Here is a 21,020-nt window from a genome sequence, read left to right on the forward strand (position 1 = left end):
ACATTCAGTCTGAGAAGATTAACGTTAATTCCATTCACAGAAGCATTGTTTAAAATGTACGGAGCGCTGCGCTAATGAATATAAATGTTCAATGTCATGAAATGACTTTTTTTTTCAAATACAGCTGCAGGTGTTATCTGGCCATTTAATTTTACCACATTAATGTTTGTACTTTAGATCAAAGTTATTTTGATAAATTACAAAACTTACCACAACATCGCCTTCTTGCAGAATCTCAACGGTCGCCACATTCAGTCTGAGAAGATTAACGTTAATTCCATTCACAGAAGCGCGCGCGCGGGTAAATGAACCAGGAAATGGCCATGTTTACTGAGAAATGTGATTGGTTTCATTAAAAAAATATATAGGAACGAAATAATTACGGTATTAACCCGTTAGCAGCAACAACAACAACAAAAAAACATTTTCGGTCAGAAAAAAATTAAATGAAACAAAAATGTTTTAGCTTTGTTTCGAACCGTCTGAATGGAGGATTTGACTAATGGATTAAGATGCTAAATTAATATCTGAGTAGTATAAATGTAATACATATAAAACATGTAGGCTACTTGAAACATGTTTACAACTTCATTGTATGACGAAGTTGTCAAATCACATACAAAACAGAGCTGGTTTTAATAACTTGCCAAACGATTTAATCCAAGAGATGAATTTTTGTATTATTTAATGTAATGCAAATCATAAATATTTCTAAATGACATAATGTTTATTGAGCTGAATCATGGCTGCAGAACTGGGACGCATGGAGGGAAAGTGTATATATGACTACACGTGGCATTTCATTAGGAGAATTTAATATTGTACCTTAATGGCGTGTTTTGTTGCAAATGAATCATTAAACAGTTCATTGTAAAGAACTGTTCAAAAGAACCGATTCTAGAAAATCAGTCACTCCTCACCATGTTAGATTTGATTCGTGCTGCCTGGTAGTTAGCTCCGCCCTCGACTACCCGGACTGCTTGTGCTCGGCGCTGCCGCTGTTCAGTGTTCAGGGTGAGGTGAGCGAGTGAACGCTGCTGTCGGAGTGGGACGGGCGCACAGCAACGGGGCTCTGGACGGTAAACTCCACAGATGAAGAAATTACTACAGCTCTGAGGTTTTTAACCAGGACAGCTGATTGATCGTCAGGTTATCGTATGACCAGTGTGAAGAGGACGCTGGAAATAGTGGGTTTACGGTTCCCTCAGCTGAAGCGCAAGTTGTTGTCAGTACTGCAGGTCAGCGAGTGAGTGAGTGAGTTTGGCTTGGAGTTAGCTAGCTGATACGCTAACCTTTTACGCTTTTAAATTCATCGCAGCTTGGAGAAATGGCTTTGCGAGCGAGAGCTCTGTATGACTTTAATTCAGAAAACCCAGGAGAGATATCGGTGAAAGAGGACGAGATTGTAACTCTGTACAGCGAGCAGGGCGTTGAGGGCTGGCTGGAGGGGGCGAACAGCAGAGGGGAGAGAGGGCTCTTGCCTGCGTCCTACGTCGAGATTTTGAGAAATGACACCGTCTCGTCTTTTAACCACAACTCTCGATATCCCACTGGTGGTTTTGACATCAAAAATCAGACTCAAGAGAGCTACAACACTGCACCAGCATCCGGCTTCACAGCCTACCATGCACTACCTCAGCAACAACAACAACATCCAGGGACTCCAGCCAGTGATGATGATTGGGATGATGACTGGGACGATCACTCGTCTGTAGCTGATGAACCAGGGGTTGTTGGTAGAGGATATAGGAATTATGAAGGAAACGGACCCTCTGGCTACAGCATCTCCACCTCCTCCATGCCTAGAGGTGCACAGCAAGCCAAAAGTTCAGCCACAGTGAGCAGAAATCTGAACAGGTTCTCCACTTTTGTGAAGTCAGGAGGTGAGGCGTTCGTGCTGGGGGAAGCGTCTGGCTTTGTGAAGGATGGGGATAAAATCTGCGTGGTGATGGGTCAATATGGTCCGGAGTGGCAGGAGAACCCGTACCTGTTCACTTGCAATATTGATGACCCCACCAAGCAGACGAAATTCAAAGGCATGAAAAGTTACATTTCCTACAAGCTGACGCCGACCCACACACAGAGCCAGGTCAACAGAAGATATAAGCATTTCGATTGGCTCTACGCCAGATTGGTGGAGAAATTTCCTGTCATTTCGGTGCCACACATCCCTGAAAAACAAGCCACTGGTCGCTTCGAAGAAGACTTTATTTCGAAAAGGAGAAGAGGGCTGATATGGTGGATGAATCATATGACCAGTCACCCTGTACTAGCCCGGTGTGATGTTTTCCAGCACTTCCTCACCTGCTCCAGCATGGATGAAAAGTCTTGGAAGCAAGGGAAGCGGAAAGCCGAGAAGGACGAGATGGTCGGTGCCAACTTCTTCCTCGCCATCAGCACTCCAGCAGCCCCTCTTGACCTGCAAGACGTTGAAAGCAGGATTGACGGATTCAAGGCCTTCACCAAGAAAATGGATGACAGCGCAATCCAAGTCAATGCCACGCTCAGCGAGTTCGCGAGGAAGCAGATAGCCGGGTTTAAGAAAGAGTATCAGAAAGTGGGACAGTCTTTTAAGTATCTAAGTCAAGCATTCGAGATAGACCAGCAGTCGTACTCGGTCGGTTTGAACCAAGCAATTGCATACACAGGGGAAGCCTACGAAGCTATTGGAGACTACTTTGTGGAGCAGCCTAAACAAGATGTGGACCCACTGATGGATTTGTTAGCCCTGTACCAAGGACACCTTACCAACTACCCTGATATCATCCATGTACAGAAAGGTACGCATTTGCTTGTTTATTTGTATAATCATCGTAGAAATATACATGAAACTGTGTTTAGCCTGAGATCAGTGGGTATGAAAGAGAACAGAGTCACCTGCTCTCAGAATTGTTTGCTTTGCTTGACTGATTTGTTTGCATTGAAGTGCCACTGATGAGTTCACTGACCATCACTGGCCTGGTTTCGTCTGACTGCTGAGTCACATGGGCTGAGCTGTTGCTGACGTGTTTTGTATTTTTCCTGTGGCTGGTAAATCAGCCACATACAATGACAAAGACTGAAACTATTGACGTACTGCATTGTTCAAGAAAGGTTGACAGGGGAGTTTCAGTACACATGCAATCATTCAGTGAATGGCATTGATTAGAGCATGGATGTTATTGTGACATATTTCTGACACTTAACAATTTATAATGTCCTTGATCCTATTACAAAGCAAGAACATTTTATTTCAAATCAAAACATGTAGGAATGCTTCATTTTTATCTAAAATCATGATGCTCCTGAATGTAAATAAGGTCCTCTGAGGGTGCAGGATGTGTAAAAATCACACCTTCAGGTGCTTGAATATTTATGACACTTACATTAACATTTGCAGATATATGTGAGACTTTACCATCGCAAAGCTAGCGTTCCTACTGTATGAGATCACTATTTAGATAGACTTCCTTTTTTGGCTCAGTTATTTTTAAGATCGAGCCACTAGCTTGTTTTTAGGTCTCACAAAACGCATGATATCACATAGGCAAAATTTTGCAATAAAGACAATGTTCATTTTAAACAGTCATTGATTGTAAAGGGTGTTTTTTTGTCTTCTCTCAGTTTCTCTGCAGTTACATCATGCAGTAGTCAACATGATGTGAAACAAAATGAAACGGCCAAGCAAAAACCCATATCTATTATATAAGAAACGTTTATTGTCACAACCTTATGAGCCCAGAGGCAACACTTCACTATTAACTTACTAAAAAGATAAAGGGGAAAAAACCTTACCATTTTACCAACTTTACCATTCAAAAGTTTTGGGGTCAGTAAGACTTTTTTTTTTTTTAAGAAAATCAATGCTTTCTTTAGCAAGGTTGCATTAATATTTATTGTAATATTAAAATGTATTATTAAAAAGGTTTTATAATATAGTGTTGTTTATATACTCATTGTCTTGTATGTTTTTATAGAGAGTCTGACTTGAATTATAGGAAACCTTGAATTTTACAAGCTGTTTGAACAGTCCACATTTATGTGGCAACTTGTCGTAACCACAACATGAACAAATAGTGTGCTTTGTCAAAGCCCACAGAGATGTTTATGAGCTACAGGGTAAATGTATGCATTGATTTGTCTACACCTTGTGGGAATATAGTGAATGTTTTGATCTTTTTGTTCACAAAAGCTTTAAAAAGTGGTCTAAATTTAGCTAGATTTATTTTCATGAGTCTTAAATGTGCAAACCAGATGTTTAATACAGTCTGGTGCTATAGACACCACTGTCACTCTATTGTGTCTGCACAATGCTTTTGAAAAATAGAAATGCTGTGTCGTACTTCCAGCAGAGAGGCCTCAGTCTGTGACAGATCCAGCTGACAGTCTAGCACTGAGGTCACCTGCAGCTTGCTGAAGCCCATATGCCATACATGAGCATTTGCCAAAAATTTAATTGTATTTTTAGCCAATTCTTATTGCCATTGTCACCATATAATGTTAGAATGGAAGAAACGGCCTTATTATAGATGAATGCTGTGAGAAATACAAATGCTATGAGAAATGACACCTTTTCTCCATTGCATCTGTGGTTTTACCCACTATTTCACAGTTAACTTGAGCAAACATCTACAGGTCGTTAAGAAACAATCTTCCAGACCTTGAATTAGTTAGTAGAAAACTATGAGCAAACCTGTCCACTTTCCATCACCTCTGTGTCATTCAAACCCCTCGAGGAGTGTGTGGGGGGGCATATAATAACTTCCTGCCTCATCTCCCCATAGGCATTCATTTATCTTTCAGAAGTAATAATGATCATTTTGTCTCTGAATTTTAGTTATATAGCTGCATTTGTTGCAGTTTCATCTTATTGTCCTTACCGCTCACATGCTGCTGTCACCCTTTTAATAAATCTCATGGCACCTCAAAAATAATGCTTAAAATACTCCTAACAACTAAACTACAACATACCTCAGTAAACAACAGATAAAGGCTTCTGATCTGTGTAACCCAATATAATCTGTTTGCTGTTTTTTTTTTTTTTTGTAAGATTATCAAATTTCAAGGCAGTCATAATGTCCATGGGGATAAATGATAGGGCTGCTTTTTAAAAATAAAATAAACATGAGCACAGCATGTATTGATTTGTGTCACTATAGAGCCTCCATTAGCAATGGAGTTGAAGGTAGAGAGCCATTAGTGAACATACTGACATTGATATTAAATGGGATCCTTTTTTCCATTGCTTCTCTGTGATGTGCAGTGAAATATGTGGTTCTTTTGACAATGCGAGGAAATAATGACTCATGTGATGTGGTTATTATAACTGGGGAGGTTAGCATTATGCATAGACCCTCAACCACCCACTGCAAGGCTAGCTGCAACCTGTTGTCTGTTTTTAACACATATCCAGTGTTCAGTGTGTTGGCTGTATGTCTAAGCATTTGAGGGTATATGTCTGAAAAGACTCTCATTTAGTGTAATTCAACTTATGTTTTCTCTCTTTCATGAAACACAATATTTGCTATAGTGTGCTGTATTTCTGTGTCTTCTGAAGCCAAAGATAGTTTTAGATAGTTTTAGTGTAAGACAGAAGCTTCATTTACATGCACAATCTGAGGGTCATTTTCTCTGTCAGAAAATTTTGAATGTATCTTCCAAAAGTATTTGTATCTTTAATAATTAAGTTGCATGATTATTGTAGGTGTTTGTCTGAAGCACTGTGAAAGAAGCACCTATTCACAAGTCTAATTTGGCCAGTCCAATCGAGTCACACATTCCTCAGATAATTTTCTGTAAACTGAAAATTATATTATCTACCCACCCTTTTTTGTTTGTGGAACACAAAAGGACACCTCTTTTTATTTACACTACATAAATTCATAATGAGCATGATTCAAAAAATGTATAGTTCAGCCATGAATCTCTATTCACGTTCTAATTGGTTTGTTCAATTCAGTGTTCCCAGCCAATTGGATTCACATACTCTCATTACTGTTTACCTATGTAATCAGGTCTGTGTGCTTTGCATGTCTTCATATTAGCCCACCGCCTCCCCAGCACCACCTGCCTAGATCTGCTATGTGGATCTTCCTCTCTCTAGCAGCAGCATGTTTATTACTTTTAAGTTTATGATCTGAGCATTTAGAAGAAGCAAGTTGCTCTGCAGCAGCAGCAGATCTAGTCCTCCAAGACCAAACCTATGCACATTCTATTTACATTAATAAAGATCTATATTACAATCTATCCCAAGAGTTGTCTTTTATGCTCACCAAGGCTGCATTTATTTAATCAAAAACGCAGTAAAACATAATTTTGTAATTTTTAGTAATTTTGTGAAATATTATTTAATATAAATATTATTATTATATTATTTTGAATATATTCTAAAAAGTAATTTAATACTATGATGGTGAAACTTAATTTTCAGCAGCCCCCAATTTGCTGGTTTGGTGCTCAAAAAATATTTATTATTAGTAATAGGACTTGTTCTGGTTGCAGTTCAATGGCAGGACTGTGTTGTGTAATAGCACTAGAGGTCGACGATTAATCGGGCCGATTTTTGGCATTTTTTAATTAATCGCATCGGCCGTTTGTGCTGCAAATTAAGCCGATTTATAAGCAGGCGCATCTGCGGGCAGCTAAGCGTTGTTGAGGAACGCCGTACTGAGAATCTCTCTCTGGTGGCGTGAGCAGCTCACACTCTGCAGCCGCTGCTTGTTCTCACACAGCTTCAGCTGATGAAGGCAGGGCAAAACAGAACGTTTCGACCGTGCTTATCATATTCATAAGTGCAACAAGTCATTTGCATGTGAAAGTAGAAGCACGTGCATTTCAGACGAAACTTCTGGGCTGACTATAACGTGCACGTTAACTTTTCTCATGAAATGTGTCTGCGAGTCTGACAATAGCCTCCACAATGATAAGTGAACTCTTTTAGGGTGCTTTCACACCTGGGCTGTTGTTTCGGAACCTGGCACGTTTCCCCCCTTAGCTCGGTTCGTTTGGGCATATGTGAACACGGCAATCACGCCCGGATCCGCGCCAAAACAATCGGTCCAAGATCGCCTGAACGAGGTGGTCTCGGCTCGATTGAAAACAAACTCTGGAGCGGTTCAGTTGTAGTGAGAAGGCAATCTGATCCAACGGACCAACGAACCAGGCTATATCACAATTTATGATGGGTAATTATGTAAGTTCCGTGAAAAGCATTAGCTTTGTTGTTTTGCTAATACCTCAAAATGAACCTGTGAATGTCTGTGGGTGAGCACGTCTCTGCCATTCAAAAATCAAAGCGCACTTTAAAAAAATTTTTTTTTTTTATAATGCCGACTTATTGCTCTTCTTTGTAGTAGGTGCATTTTAAAAATCTTTTCCCAATCAATCATGGACTACTGCCCAAAATAATAAATTATTATAACAGCAGCTACAAAAAAACTACAACAATAAGCCGGCGAAGCTGTTATCGTTCCATCCTGACGGATGACATGCGTGACAGCTAAGTGGAATCCTGGAAAATAAATCGTGGAACATTGACCAATGATAGAACAGTTTACTTGCGCGTAACTTGTATTAACAAATTTGGTCCGTTTAGAAACTTCGCCCTGTGAAAGCGAACCGCACCAAGAATAAAAAGCAACATTGTAATAATTTTAATCCCTGTTTCGGGAAACAAAGCAATCGATCTACAGGTGTGAAAGCACCCTAAGTTTTGTTATCATGGCCATTTGACTTATAGCAGTGTCCAGTGTTTCCCATACATTGAGTTATTTGTGGCGGCTCGTCATAATATCAAAACTGACCGCCACAAATAGATTTTCAAAAAGGCTTATACTTCCTTGAATAAACTGAGCACTGCAAGTTTCAAAATTAAAATGCAGCGCGGGTGTTTTTATATGAATGTATCTTTGAAAAGAACCGACTGTCTTCAGAAAAGCTTTGATGTCATTTTCATGTCATCTTTCTTGCAATGCCTGATAAAGTAGCGTTTGTGAGCGCAGCGCTGATTTGATTACAGCCATTACCGGGGAAACCGCTATATCTCCGCTCCAACAGCGCCTCCTGCTGGCAGAGGATCGATTTGCATTTGCAAGTCTGTGGGAAACACTGGTGTCTGTCAGCAAACATAAACAAAAAGCATGCTTCAGAACTGTTTTGAGAAAGTGCTTAAGTTTTGAGCCATGTATTATTACTATGAATTAAGCTACTACTACTATTACTATCTTGTACCCTGATGAAGGGGAAAAAAGAAAAAGAATATCGGCCAAAAAATCGGCATCATACATCGGCCATCGGCTGCCCTTATTTCTAAATATCGGCATCGGCCAGTGAAAACCCATATCGGTCGACCTCTAAATAGCACATATTACATAATGCCTGAAGTGGTTCTGCAGCAGCAGGCTTTATAGTAGCTCTGTCGAGCACAGCTTCCCACATGTGTCTCCTTCTTCCTCAGACCATTTTATATATCTGGTTTGTGCTGCAGCCCTATGTTTGATAGCTCTTATGTTTGATATTCCACCTACTAAAAGCTGTTATCATACATGATAGCAATAGCTTAACTGAAGCCTTAATTGAGGGAAAAGAACATGTTTTGGTGGCTTGAATGATGTAACATGTATTTTATTTAGACCTGTACCCTATTTTTAGTACTAATATCAACTGAGGTGTGCTTGTTGTGTAATCTAAGGTATCAGATAAGTGGTCTCCACTCCAGCTATGGAAATGGTCTTGAGATGCTATGTTGTTGGTTTGTTAGAGTTTCATGGCTTTGTGTAGTCTGAATACCTTCTCGTGATGTGTAAAGTGACATGGGTTTTGTTAAATTTACAGTTATATTCTTACATTTTCAAAAAAGTCACATTATTTTTCAGTTTATTTACTGACTTTATTTTCATTTTCATTGTCCTAAACTCAACCTTTTAGTGAAACTTTTCTCTGGTAACAAATGCCAGATTTTTCCAAAGATTTAGTCCACTTAAACCCTGCTCCTATACAAACGACTGCAAGCTTGCATTAATTTTTGAGTGCAGCACACACATCTTAAAATCCCCAAAAACAACTGATGAATAGAAGGAAGTCCACTCCCTACATTTTGTTCCTTTTTCGATAACATGTTTTACTCGGATGTACATCACAATACAGAAGAAATATCTGTCTCTACTTCTGTTTCATTGCAACTTTACGCAATGTTAATTGTCAACAATGTAACGTTTATGTGTCCAGTTTCTCACAATTGTGGTTCCTGTGTAAATACACTTGTCGCATTTAAAAGTCAAAAAAAAATTTTTTTGAATGCCACCAAATTGTACAAAAATGCACCTTTACAATTAAATTAAATCTATAACGTCTGTTGCTAATAGGGCTGGGTAAAAAATATCGATATCTCGATATTAATCGATTCTCATTTTTACGGAACGATTCGTAAATCCCAAGAATCGATTAGTCTAGCCTGTTTTCAGTTAATGGACGGAACATTGAAGGGTACTTCCCATCCAATAAATCGCAATAAGCGTTGTGCTTTGGTACTGTTAATATGAAACAAAGTCTCAGATTTCAAATTCTGTTCATTGTATTGCAGTATTTAAACAATAAATGCTGTTTTGGCGTTGTTTAATGTGGAGTGACAGATTGCTGTAGCGCGGCATGCCTCAAACAGACGCGGCAGCGCGAGGCGCACGTGAACTGATCATCTCCTCCACATTAATACCAGTTTCAGCACAAAATAAGCATGACTAAACATCCGAAGGTAAGTTAAAAGAAAGAGTACAACTTTACAATCCGTATCCTGTCTCATGTAATCACTCAATCAGTGTTTCAGCCGCACAAAGACGTCAATATAATGGCTTGTACACAATGTCACATAACGTCACATTTACCTCAGAAAAAAAAAAAAAACACATATTCGGTGACCATAAACTCATTAGTCATTAGGGGTGGGAATCACCAGAGGGCTCACGATACGATATTATCATGATACTTGTGTCACAATACAATATTATTGCGATTTTAAATATATTGCGATATATTGCAATTTATTACCTTTTTCCAACTTCAAATTATGTCCCCAAAGGAAAACTTTGACAACATCTGTTTTAACTAAAAATAAACATTTCTCAGTTTGTTTATTTCTCTTCCGTTTTTTTGTTTCAGTGAAAAATGGGATTGTCAAGCAGACAAACTGACCAACAGTTTCATGAAAACCTGTCATAAAATTTATTATTTTATTAAATAATATAAAGTAATTTTGTAAGACTTTTTAAATTAAACTAAATTTTAATGATACTGAATTTAAAAAAACAAAAGCTAATAAAATAACCACACTTTTACTGAAAGTAACACAATAAAACTGGACAGAATTTATATTAATATTGGTAACACTTTACAATAAGGTTCATTAGTTAACTACTTTAGTTAACAAACTAAGAATGAAAAATAGTTCTTCAGCATTTACTAATCTTAGTTCATGTTAATTTCAACATTTACTAATGCATTATTAAAATCAACGGTTAATTAACATGAACTAACAGTGAATAACTGTATTCTCATTAACTAACATTAAGAAAGATTAATAAATACTGTAATAAATGTATTGTTCATTGTTAGTTCATGATAGTTAATACATTAACTAACATTAACTAATGGAACCTTATTGAAAAGTGTTACCTTAATATTAAATATCAATATATTCTTTTTATTCACTTCTATGTAACAGAAGCAGATATAAGTTGTTGTTGTTTTTGACTAATTATCCAAATAATGTATAGTCCTACAAAGTTATTATTATCAGAGCATATGAGCAGAGCATAGCGTCACTGAAGGTAGCATTATTTTACCAGCGTTGCCCAGTACAGCTGAACTAGCCTACACCATGTTACAGCACAGTAGCGCTACTGCAAACCGGAACAAGCAGGCCTATACTGCATAGAAATGTCCTGTCAGTGCGTTATTTGAGCGGACTTTGCTTTTCCGATGAGCATGAGTGGAACGCACATTCATAGATCCGAATATTGAGAGTGAAACATGCATGCTGAACACTGCCGGGTGGGGCGCGACGCGGTGCGCCATATATATTATTATTATTATTACTATATGTAGCCTATATTTTCGGTGCATACCTACTTACATCCCCTCCTTGTTTACAAATCCGAAGTAAGTTAATACATCCGATTTAAACGCGGACGGGGCTTTTCTGATAACTTTCCGCGATGCCGCCCTCTTTATTTTACTAACTTACTGCATGCTAAAGGTGACCCAACTGACCTCACCAGAAAAAAACTCAACACCACAATCTAGTAGATTGTAAAGAAATTTATTTTATTATTCTACCAAATAGTATAATCAAAGATCGATACTTGGCGTCCGTGTATCGATACAGCATTGCTGCGGAAAATATCACGATACTATGCTGTATCGATTTTTTCCCCCACCCCTATTAGTCATATAGAAAAATAAACTGTAGAGAGGGGCATTTTGCTTAATATATGCAACATAATAATACCAATTTGGGTTGTTATTAACCCAAGCATAATGGGTTGATTTAACCCAGCTAATGGGTTTATTCATTTTTACTATATTACTAGCTTATTTTTTACTTCATACATTAAGTAAGGTTTACAGATTAACTTAAATCCTCTAAACCTTTCTAAAATACTCCACACAACCACTGGTTTGCATGATAACTTCCTTTATTTATAATTTACAGCATTGTTTATATCGTTTTTAATAGGCTATACATATTGCCTATATTTAAACTCGTTTAACAAACATTAGAACAAAAATTCAACATTAAACAGAAGTAATTCATGTGTAATCGACCAGTCTCTGTTATTCTGTTTCCATCGTAACGCCGCTGGTTCTCGTGCCCGAGCTGGAGTCGTGTTCGGCGGGAAACTGCTAACGGACCGCCGCCCAGCATTTCACTCTAGCCGAAGCATGCTGTGACTCCATAACCTAACAATAAACAGCTCTGAGGATATGTTTTAACATCCAAACAAAGTATTATATTCTGTATCTTTATGAATAAAATCGTTTATTTTATGCAAAGCATCAGGATTTTCCATCACGCGAAAATACCGCGACACTCGTTAAAGGTGATTCACACCGCGCGCCTGTATGTTGCTCTGCATAAAATTTAACTATATAGGCCTACAGCACAGTAATGATTTTATAGATAAAATAAAATGTACACAAACCTGTATTTTACCGAAGAATGCATCAATTCAATGGCGCTTAGAACTGCTCTCTCGTGAAGTGAAGACGCAAAATCCCCGCGATAAATAACTCAACCGCTGGGTTACGTCTGACCCTGTATCGGAGTAACTCTAAAACTACCCAAACATTGGGTTGTTATGTCTGACCCAGGAGCTGCAAAACAACCCAAACACCGAGTTGTTACATTTGACCCAGGAGCTGGGTAACACAAAAACTACCCAAACACTGAAAAAAGAACCCAAAAAAATGCTAAAAAAAAAGGCTCAACCCACCATTTGGGTTAAAAAAATAACCCAGGATTTTTTTAGTGTGATAATGTTTTTCACTCACTTTCTGTATATTATATATTTATTCATTGTTTGAATAACCGTGGAAATTAAAACGTTATCATTTTCAGCTTGCCATTTTTTTATTAAATTTTGATCATGTTAAACACAAATTCAGTCCTATTAAAAATATTTTATTAGCCTACATAACACCCATATCTGATAGCCTACTTTCCTAAAAATTATTATGTTTGTAGTTAATAGATTAGGCTGCTTTTAGCCTTACCCTGAGTTGGTTCACCCCCCACCTATGCACTGAGTCATTAATTCATTCGATTTGTTCAAATAGCTGATTCATTCAGAAGCAAACCGCTGTGTTGCTTGGAGACGTGCGACAATTCTGCTGTGGCTTTATGGGTAATATTTTCGTTGGCAAATTTGAGCAAAAGCAGACAATATTGTGTTTAAAATATAACACAATATTAACTTATTATTTACTGAACTGTGTGTAAATCACATTTGCACTCGTGCTATTCAGGACAAAAACTGTACTCGTGTAATATCGCATGTCATATAAATAGGCTGTGAGACAAAAACGCATACGGGGGCATGTTTTCCCCAATCTCTTGAATTTTAGGGGCACATAACTGCATTTATTGACTGCATCATGCAGTGAGTTGTTGCCCTGCATCATGTTTGTCAACTCAGTAGTCAAATGTTTGCAGTGTAAGATGACGTACAGGTCTAGGGCGGTAGTCCACTGTGTTAACTGCGTTAAAATATTTTAATCGCGTTATTTTCATAACTAATTAATTTAATTAACGCGTTAAATTGACAGCCCTATTAAAATTTAATTTATTCCTGAGATTGCTAAGCTGAATTTTCAGGAAGCCATTACTCCAGTCTTCAGTCTCTAATGATCACATGATCTTTCAGAAATCATTCTAAGAACAGCATTTATTTCAAATAGGATTTTTTTTGTTTTAAATTAAAAGCCTTTCCTGTCATTTTTGATCCAATTAATTCTTCCCCGCTGAAAGTATAATTTTTTTACTATCCTACTGACCCCAGACATCTGAACAGTAGTGTACACTGATGGTCTACTCAATTATATTTCACCAATACAGTTATTCCCACCAGTATTTCAACACTCAGAGAACCAGTAACAGTTCTTCCTTCCAATTAGGCATTCTTCTCTTTCCTTATAAGGTGGGAGATTCTGTTTGATGACTATGACTGTTTATTATGTCAAGTAAATCAGTGTGACACTTTATAGTTCATTCTCATTTCCCGTCATTGAAATGTGAACTAGGCTGGGAAAAGTGACCTCTTTGACATTCACTTATAGTGTCAGAAGTTTTATTACGGTCAGTACCATAGTCTTTGTAACGGTTGTTTTGAGCATTTTGCCATATATTGTTATTATTATGTGTACATTAGTATATTATCTGTAATAGTAGATTGTGATTGGTAAATCATGGCATTCTGCAGTTAAACATTTTTGTAAAATGAAATTTGCAACCTCCATTGCTGAGCTAGTTTCACATCTAAATAATCTCAAATCAATATTCCATGATCATTTTTTTTTTATTATTACTGAGTAGCCATTTAAGTGGGGTAATGTACAGTCAGTTGGTCATTATAGCAAAATAAACACCCTCAGAGGGACCACCTCATCCCGACTGGGTTTAATTTGCGATAATGACTGGCTTATAGTACACTATTATATACGCTAGTTATAAACACTTCTCTGTTTTCTTCTGTATATTTAGACTGCACTTTCACAAGTGTTTTTCCCTGCTAAGTCATTTCCACTAGACAAGGGCAGCCCTGCCTGTTGCTGATAATGCAAAAATGTTAACAATCTGGCACAATTGAGCTGCATTCTAAACAAGAAAACGTGATTTAACTGCATTTCACATAACGTCCATGGTCTGTGAATTTGCAAGACTTTTTTGCAATAATGGCAGGGCTGGATGCAGCTGCCACATTTCTCATTCACTTTACTTCCTCTTGTAGACAAAAGATCTAGAACAAAAGATAATAAACCAGCATTCATTTCAAACATACATTCAGAAGCACCAGCTGAAGTGAAATCAAAATGTGTCTTAATTTCCCAAGCAATTATTAAAGTGAGCAATCAGGAAGAAAAAAAAAAGACGATGAAACTAATAACAAGCAATAAGACAAATAAAAAGAATAGAACAAAGGCATGAAGAAATTAAATAGACACTGCCATATTGCGCTTCACAAAACATGATTTGCATCAGCCACACTCATGGCAGAAGTACAGACAAGTATAACCTGTTGAGCCATTTGTCATAACTTCCCTCTTGACCGAATCCGAGTCCATATTTAGTCTCATCCTGATTCCGCTCTCTTCACAGGTGCTCTGACAAAGGTGAAGGAAAGCCAGAAGCACGTAGAGGAAGGGAAGATGGAGAGCCAGCAGGCAGATGGGATCAGGGAACGCTGCAACATCATCTCGTTCGCCACACTGGCTGAGATCCAGCACTTCCATCAGACTCGAGTGCGGGACTTCAAGTCCCAGATGCAACATTACCTACAGCAGCAGATCGGCTTCTTCCAGAAGGTCACAGGCAAGCTGGAGGAGGCTCTGCAGAAGTATGACAATGCCTAAATGAACACTGTTCAGATTGAACCGACAGAGCTTCAGAATTAGCCAGCCCTTAGCAATATACAACAAAACCAAGAGTCAAAAAGAGTCTAATATTTATGAAATCTATCCCCATACAATGAATGTCCGTTATAAGGAACTGAAGATTGTTTGGGGCGAAATGGCGATGGTAATAGTCTAGTTTGGACTGTTTTTCTCTGTGAAACTGATGATGAAGACAGAGACACGAGACCAGAAAGCATGGAATGTCTTCGATCCTGCTACTAATGTCATATTTTAAACGTGTTCTTCACACAGATAAATTAGATATTGTTATAACTCGAGGAGCTCGTATAGCTCCTCACTGCCACCTTTTAAACACTTTGAACCGTTTTAGCAGTTCTTAGAACTTTACAGACCTTACAGAGCCACTGTCGTGCCTTTCAATCTCGTCTCGGTATTTTTATAATTTCTTAAAAAGAACTATATATTATTCTTATTCTGAGATTTGTTTCATATGGTTTGATTTTATTAGCTTATACAAATGTCACTCCTGCTTAAAATGGCGGGCGAAGGAGTAGCTGGCTCATGTTTGGAGATGAGCGTGGGAGTAGCTGGACATGATGCCCTAATTTGGTATCCCGTCTGATTTATTTCCCCTTCCCTCCCTATGATATTCCGGTTCCAATGCAAAACAGAATGTGCATTTTAGGGAAAACAGTAGTGTGCGTCAGATCACCTGCCGTCATTTGGAGACAATTGAGCAGGAACCTGAAAAATTTTTAAACATGATGTAAACAGGAAGCACAACTCTCAGGATAACAAGAGTTCATTTTGGACACTTCAGCCTACCATTTTTTCAAATAATGACATATTACTCAAAACGAGAATCCAGTTTATTTTCTACTGCAGATTTTTACTTCTCGTTGTGCAGGACGCACCACACCTAGATGTCCTGAAATGTTAAAGATTCCAAATAAATTGTTTACATAACTGCTTGTTGCATTGAATATATTTTTGTATTGTATGTGTTTTGAAGTAGGCATTGCAAACACCACATATATAACAGAACAGTTTTCCTAAAAGAGCACATTTTATTTTCATTCTTTACCTTTGTTGTTTCTCTGGTTCTTTCGCTGGTTTATTCAGTGTGTATAACCAATATTGCCGCAGTTTCAGTGCAAACATGAGGGTTGTGCCGAAGGAAGGAGGAAAGCTTTTAAAGGTGGGGTAAGCGATTTCTGGTAGCCAATGTTGACATTTGAAATCACCAAAACAAACACGCCCCTACCCCAAAAGGGACTCGTCGCTATTTTGATAGCTCCGCCCCACAAGCAAAACCAGTGTCTACACCGGACACGAGTGGCACGGCGCGACAAAATACTATGGAACTCAGTATAATCAGTGATGCTGTCTACACCATAGATATATACAGTATATATGCATATCTATGGTCTACACTGGATGCAATGCGGCACAACACGAGAAATCCCTGACAGAAAACTGCTGCTGCGTTCTGTTCATGACGTACTGACACAAATTTCAAATGATTTTCAACGGTCGCTTTGTCACGTCCAGTGTAATAGACAGACTTTAGCTGTTGCGGCGCAGACACGGTGTTACTCACCTATCGAGAAGAAACCAAGCAACCTCGGCGTTCGATCACAGGCCTTCCGCTCCTTGAGTTCTCTCCAGCGCTGGAAAGCTGATCCGATATTTACACGGGTCCTACTTCTTGCCTTAAGCCTTCTTTTGTTTCGCAGACGTTTTCCTCTTTTGTTTTTTTTATCCGCCATCTCTATCTTTCTGTCCCTCGGCTCGCTAATGTGAGCACTGAACGCTCTCTCCTCCACATCATGAGTAGACACGCCCCTTACTGCTGATTGGCTACAAGTTTGTTTTGCTAGTCAGCCCGAATCAGTTTTCTAAAGCATTTTTGAAAAATCTCTTACCCCACCTTTAAGAACGCATCTTCTTACTGGTGTTGATGCATGAAAAATGTAAAAATGGATGCAGATGTTTTTGTCGACACTATCATGAGGTTTGACTGAAAAGATGTTTTCACGTTGTACATGATGATAATAACAGACATTTGTGATTGTTAATTTGCATCAGCAATAAAGGACATTCTCAACACTGATCATTTTTAATCCTGTTTACCACAACAAACACTTGATATATCCTTAGGAATGAGATTTTTACAATATTTCTACTGTATTTTTTACAAACTCTATAAGCGATAGGCATTTCATGGACTTTCAAGCAGTGACTACTTTTAAAAAATAGTTAACATATTAATTAATATAAAAATGTAATTCATTTAAGTATATAATTAAAAAATATATATATATTTATTTTTTAAATATTTGTTCTTCTTACATTTAATTGTTCTAATATTTTTATATTAGAATATATTTTATATTATAATTATACAGGCTGAATTTATTAAATATATACAAATATAAACACTTTGGGTATATAAGAAATCTATAAAAAAATTGAATATAATGTAGAGTTTAATATACAAAATAATGGACATTATTTACCATCTACCTGTTTGGAGCATTACAGTAACAATACGTTTGGTGATTGCTGTCAGTTAAGAGGGATTTATCTGTTGGTGATGTGGTAATGAGAGAAGTGTTCACTGTGAATAGTGACAAATGCCTTTTTCAAGGCCAAGCCGTGGGAACGCAGTCTGTTTGCCAGACCTGCCTGCTCTTCTATAGTTGGCCCCGGCACAGCCGCTTTCCCCAGCACTGGCTGTAAACACTGAAGCATGCTCCGCTTTCAGCGGGACGGGTCTCCGGGAGGTGTGCCAAGCAAGCCTCCTAATGCCAGCCATGGGTTATTCTGTCTCAAAATCCTCACTTTATCAGAGGTTTTTGAGATTTTCTTGATAAAACAGGCACATTGATCCAGAACATCAGTATCAAGCTAGTCCAGACACATGAAACATCCTGCTTTGCTTTATTTTGCAATACTGTGTTTTGAGCTTATCAAACACAATGGTGTGATGTTTAGGAGGGCAGTAACTATTGATGAAGTTACTAATGTCCCCAGTGAAGTCATTTAATGTGATTTTACCTTTTTGTTTACCATGGGTTTTAATTATTTTCTTACTGGTCCAAACTCAGAAACAGTTTGGATCAAATAATGTCTCACTCTTTACCTGTTTAGGCTGCGTCACGCAGCATTGCTCGGTGTGAGCGCGTCTGTTGTGTAATTGCGCTAGAATGTGACTACACCGTTAAAGTTGTGCACACCAGTCAGGTCACACGTCTAGTGTCACAATATAAGCACATATTGAACACTTGCCACCACACAAGGCATGCAGCTCTGTGGGTGCCAGAATGCTGAACGCTGGCTTTAAGTAGTTCCACAGGAAATGCATTCCAGATGTTTGCAACTGCAGGAACACAAGTTCCTCCCAAAGGAGCTGATGGAGGGTTGATATAGCAATATATGGTATCAGTAAATTAAAAAAAATACCACATTCACTTTAAATTCGATCAATGTAAAATATTAAATAAATAGGGAAATAATTAAGGAATCATAATAATAGCTGTTCTCCAAGGGATTATTACAATATTAAATTTATTTATTAAAATGTTTATTTAAAAAAAAAAAAATTACATTTTACTCTATAAGGTCATTCGTAATACTCGTGATAAGTGAGTTTTCAGTTTTCAGGCAGTTTGTAACAATTAAATTGGAGTCCTCCTGAGATTCTTTCACGTATCAAACTCAATTGTAGTTCCACCCTCTTGAGGAATGCCGATGCCACGAGCCAGAATGAAAACATATCTGAAAACAAAATTATAATTCCTCCCTAATAACTGAAAAACATTACAGTCAGTGCTGCTTGCCAGTATATCTCATAGCAGGCAGCTCACTCAGTATGTCTAACTTGCAAATGGCTTTCTATATTGCTGATCCTGGACCCTATTTAAGAAACACATGCAGTGAATGTTGTTCCTTGTTACATGGCTGATATGTTTATCATATTACCTCGAGGCCACGAGTGTGTTTATAATGGCTCAGAGGTTGACCTAACTGCAGAAAAACAACTGCGTTATTGCGTTTTAACTTTAGTTTTTTTTATACAGGTTTAACAGGGAAAAAAACAGCCAGCACACAAAAGAAAAAATAAATAATAAATATAAAATATAGCGTAAAGCAATATACTCAGGTGAGATTAAAAATACATTATTACTAACTGTACTTCCATTCAGATGTTTTGGGTTTGATATTAATGTTTTTGAAAGACCTCTCTTATTCTCACCAATACTGTAAAAACAGTAATAATGCGAAATATTATTACTACTCAAAATAAGCATCTTCTATTTTAATATAATTTACTCCGGTCTTCAGTATCACATGATCCTTCAGAAATCAGAAAAACAAAATACTTTAAAATTCTTTTACATTTTATTCTTATTCATTCTGGATTAGATTTGGTCAAAAACAACCATAATTCCAAATGTATTGCATGTCATTAAATGAATCAAAATAGCATGCCCTTTCCACTATAGATTTTTCTGACAAGAAGTGCTGATGTGTTCATTGACATGCTGCAATATTTATTGGTCTATTGCATGCAGTGCTTCAATTTTCCAGCATACCTATGCAGTGCCAGGAGCTCGCTGCCTGAACTTCTGTTTTCAATCACAGGGCTTTGATGTGCACTTGACCTGCTGAGGGGATGTGACTCCACACCATTCTTACAGCCTACAGGATGGACATTACTGGAAAACCCCAGAAAACCACTCCACATGGGACAGCTGCTTGTGTGACTGCTGATTCCAGGGTTTGGATGTCGTATCCTTGGTTTTGACCATAGAAATTCCCGGCAAGCTATATCATGCTCCGATTAGATTTTTAGGTCATATGAGCTGATATGCATCCAAAGAGGAACTAGTAGTCACAGGAACATACTCCTTTGAACCCAAACAGTACAGGTCATATTTTGTATTCCACTGAAGAAAGAAAGTGAGTAAATGATTGCGGTATTTTTATTTTTGGGTGAAATATCCCTTTAAGAGCATGTGTTGCTAAATTCACTTAAAGGTGTTTATTTCCCACCACTGACAAAGAGGGATCTGTTACTTCTATTAAAAACTGCACGCTTGCCTGTGATTCATTCGAAAATAACATTATCACTCAAAAAATGAAGAAAAATGCTGAAGCAAGTCACAAGGCCCTGATAGAGTTGCACCATGTGAGCTTTCATCATATCTCAGTGTTGTGAATCTCACATATGTCAAATGCGTTTAGCCCACTTCCTGTGTGTTTTAAATAAATTCTGTCAGTCTGGTCATATGATTCTTCTGTTTTGACAGCTTACTGCAGTTAATATAGACCCTAGAATAAGTATCAGTTCCCAAACCAGACCAAAAATATCTATTAAAAATACAGCCGATTCAAGCAAGCTCTTTGTTAATGCATCTTTGCAGCAAAACTTGAGTCAGCGTTGACTTTTCAGTGACCAGCCCTCAAGCATAACAAGCAGTGATATCCCGTGAGGTAATGCTGGCAGTGCACAACGGACCATTAACTTGACCTGCCCACTCTCCAGTGAATTAGAAACACACTACATTATAATGTACATTCAAATACATTTATTTAATTTTTTTTGACTATTTTTCCTCGGAGCTCTGAAATAATATTTATTTTCATTTTTAGATTTTTTTTTCTTTGACAATTCTTTTTCTCAAAAAACTCTAATAGTACAAAAACAGTGTTTAAAGTTTTTTTGCACGTTTTTTTTTTCATTTATCACAGTATAAATGGGTCTTCATGCATTAAAATATGTTGCTGACTATATTATAGGAAGAGGTCCCTCACAAGATGATCAGACCTGGCAGAAAGGTCTGGAATGTGGGAGCAGTGGGCATTCTTCTTCACTGCTGTGTTGTTTTTATAGCCCCACACAGGAAGCCCTC

At 37.8% G+C, this 21,020-nt stretch overlaps 1 protein-coding gene across 1 annotated transcript; it reads left to right on the forward strand.

Annotated features, from left to right (window-relative positions):
• The first annotated feature begins 973 nt into the window (after positions 1-973).
• Positions 974-16,356, forward strand: LOC107602026 (sorting nexin-18-like). The gene is made up of 2 exons (XM_016294413.1): positions 974-2,780; positions 14,846-16,356. The coding sequence occupies exons 1-2, from the start codon at positions 1,328-1,330 to the stop codon at positions 15,097-15,099; spliced, it is 1,707 nt and encodes a 568-aa protein (XP_016149899.1). The 5' UTR covers positions 974-1,327; the 3' UTR covers positions 15,100-16,356.
• The last annotated feature ends 4,664 nt before the right edge of the window (positions 16,357-21,020 follow it).

The sequence above is a fragment of the Sinocyclocheilus grahami genome, unplaced genomic scaffold (assembly GCF_001515645.1).
Source record: "Sinocyclocheilus grahami isolate Dianchi unplaced genomic scaffold, SAMN03320097.WGS_v1.1 scaffold317.1, whole genome shotgun sequence".
Taxonomy (NCBI): Eukaryota; Metazoa; Chordata; class Actinopteri; order Cypriniformes; family Cyprinidae; genus Sinocyclocheilus; species Sinocyclocheilus grahami.

What these genes read in the sequence shown, in the direction of transcription:
- LOC107602026 (XM_016294413.1), top strand. Translation starts at nt 1,328, where the DNA reads ATGGCTTTGCGAGCGAGAGCTCTGTATGACTTTAATTCAGAAAACCCA. An exon ending in TATCATCCATGTACAGAAAG is followed by an intron (nt 2,781 to 14,845) that starts GTACGCATTTGC and finishes CTCTCTTCACAG; the next exon opens with GTGCTCTGACAAAGGTGAAG.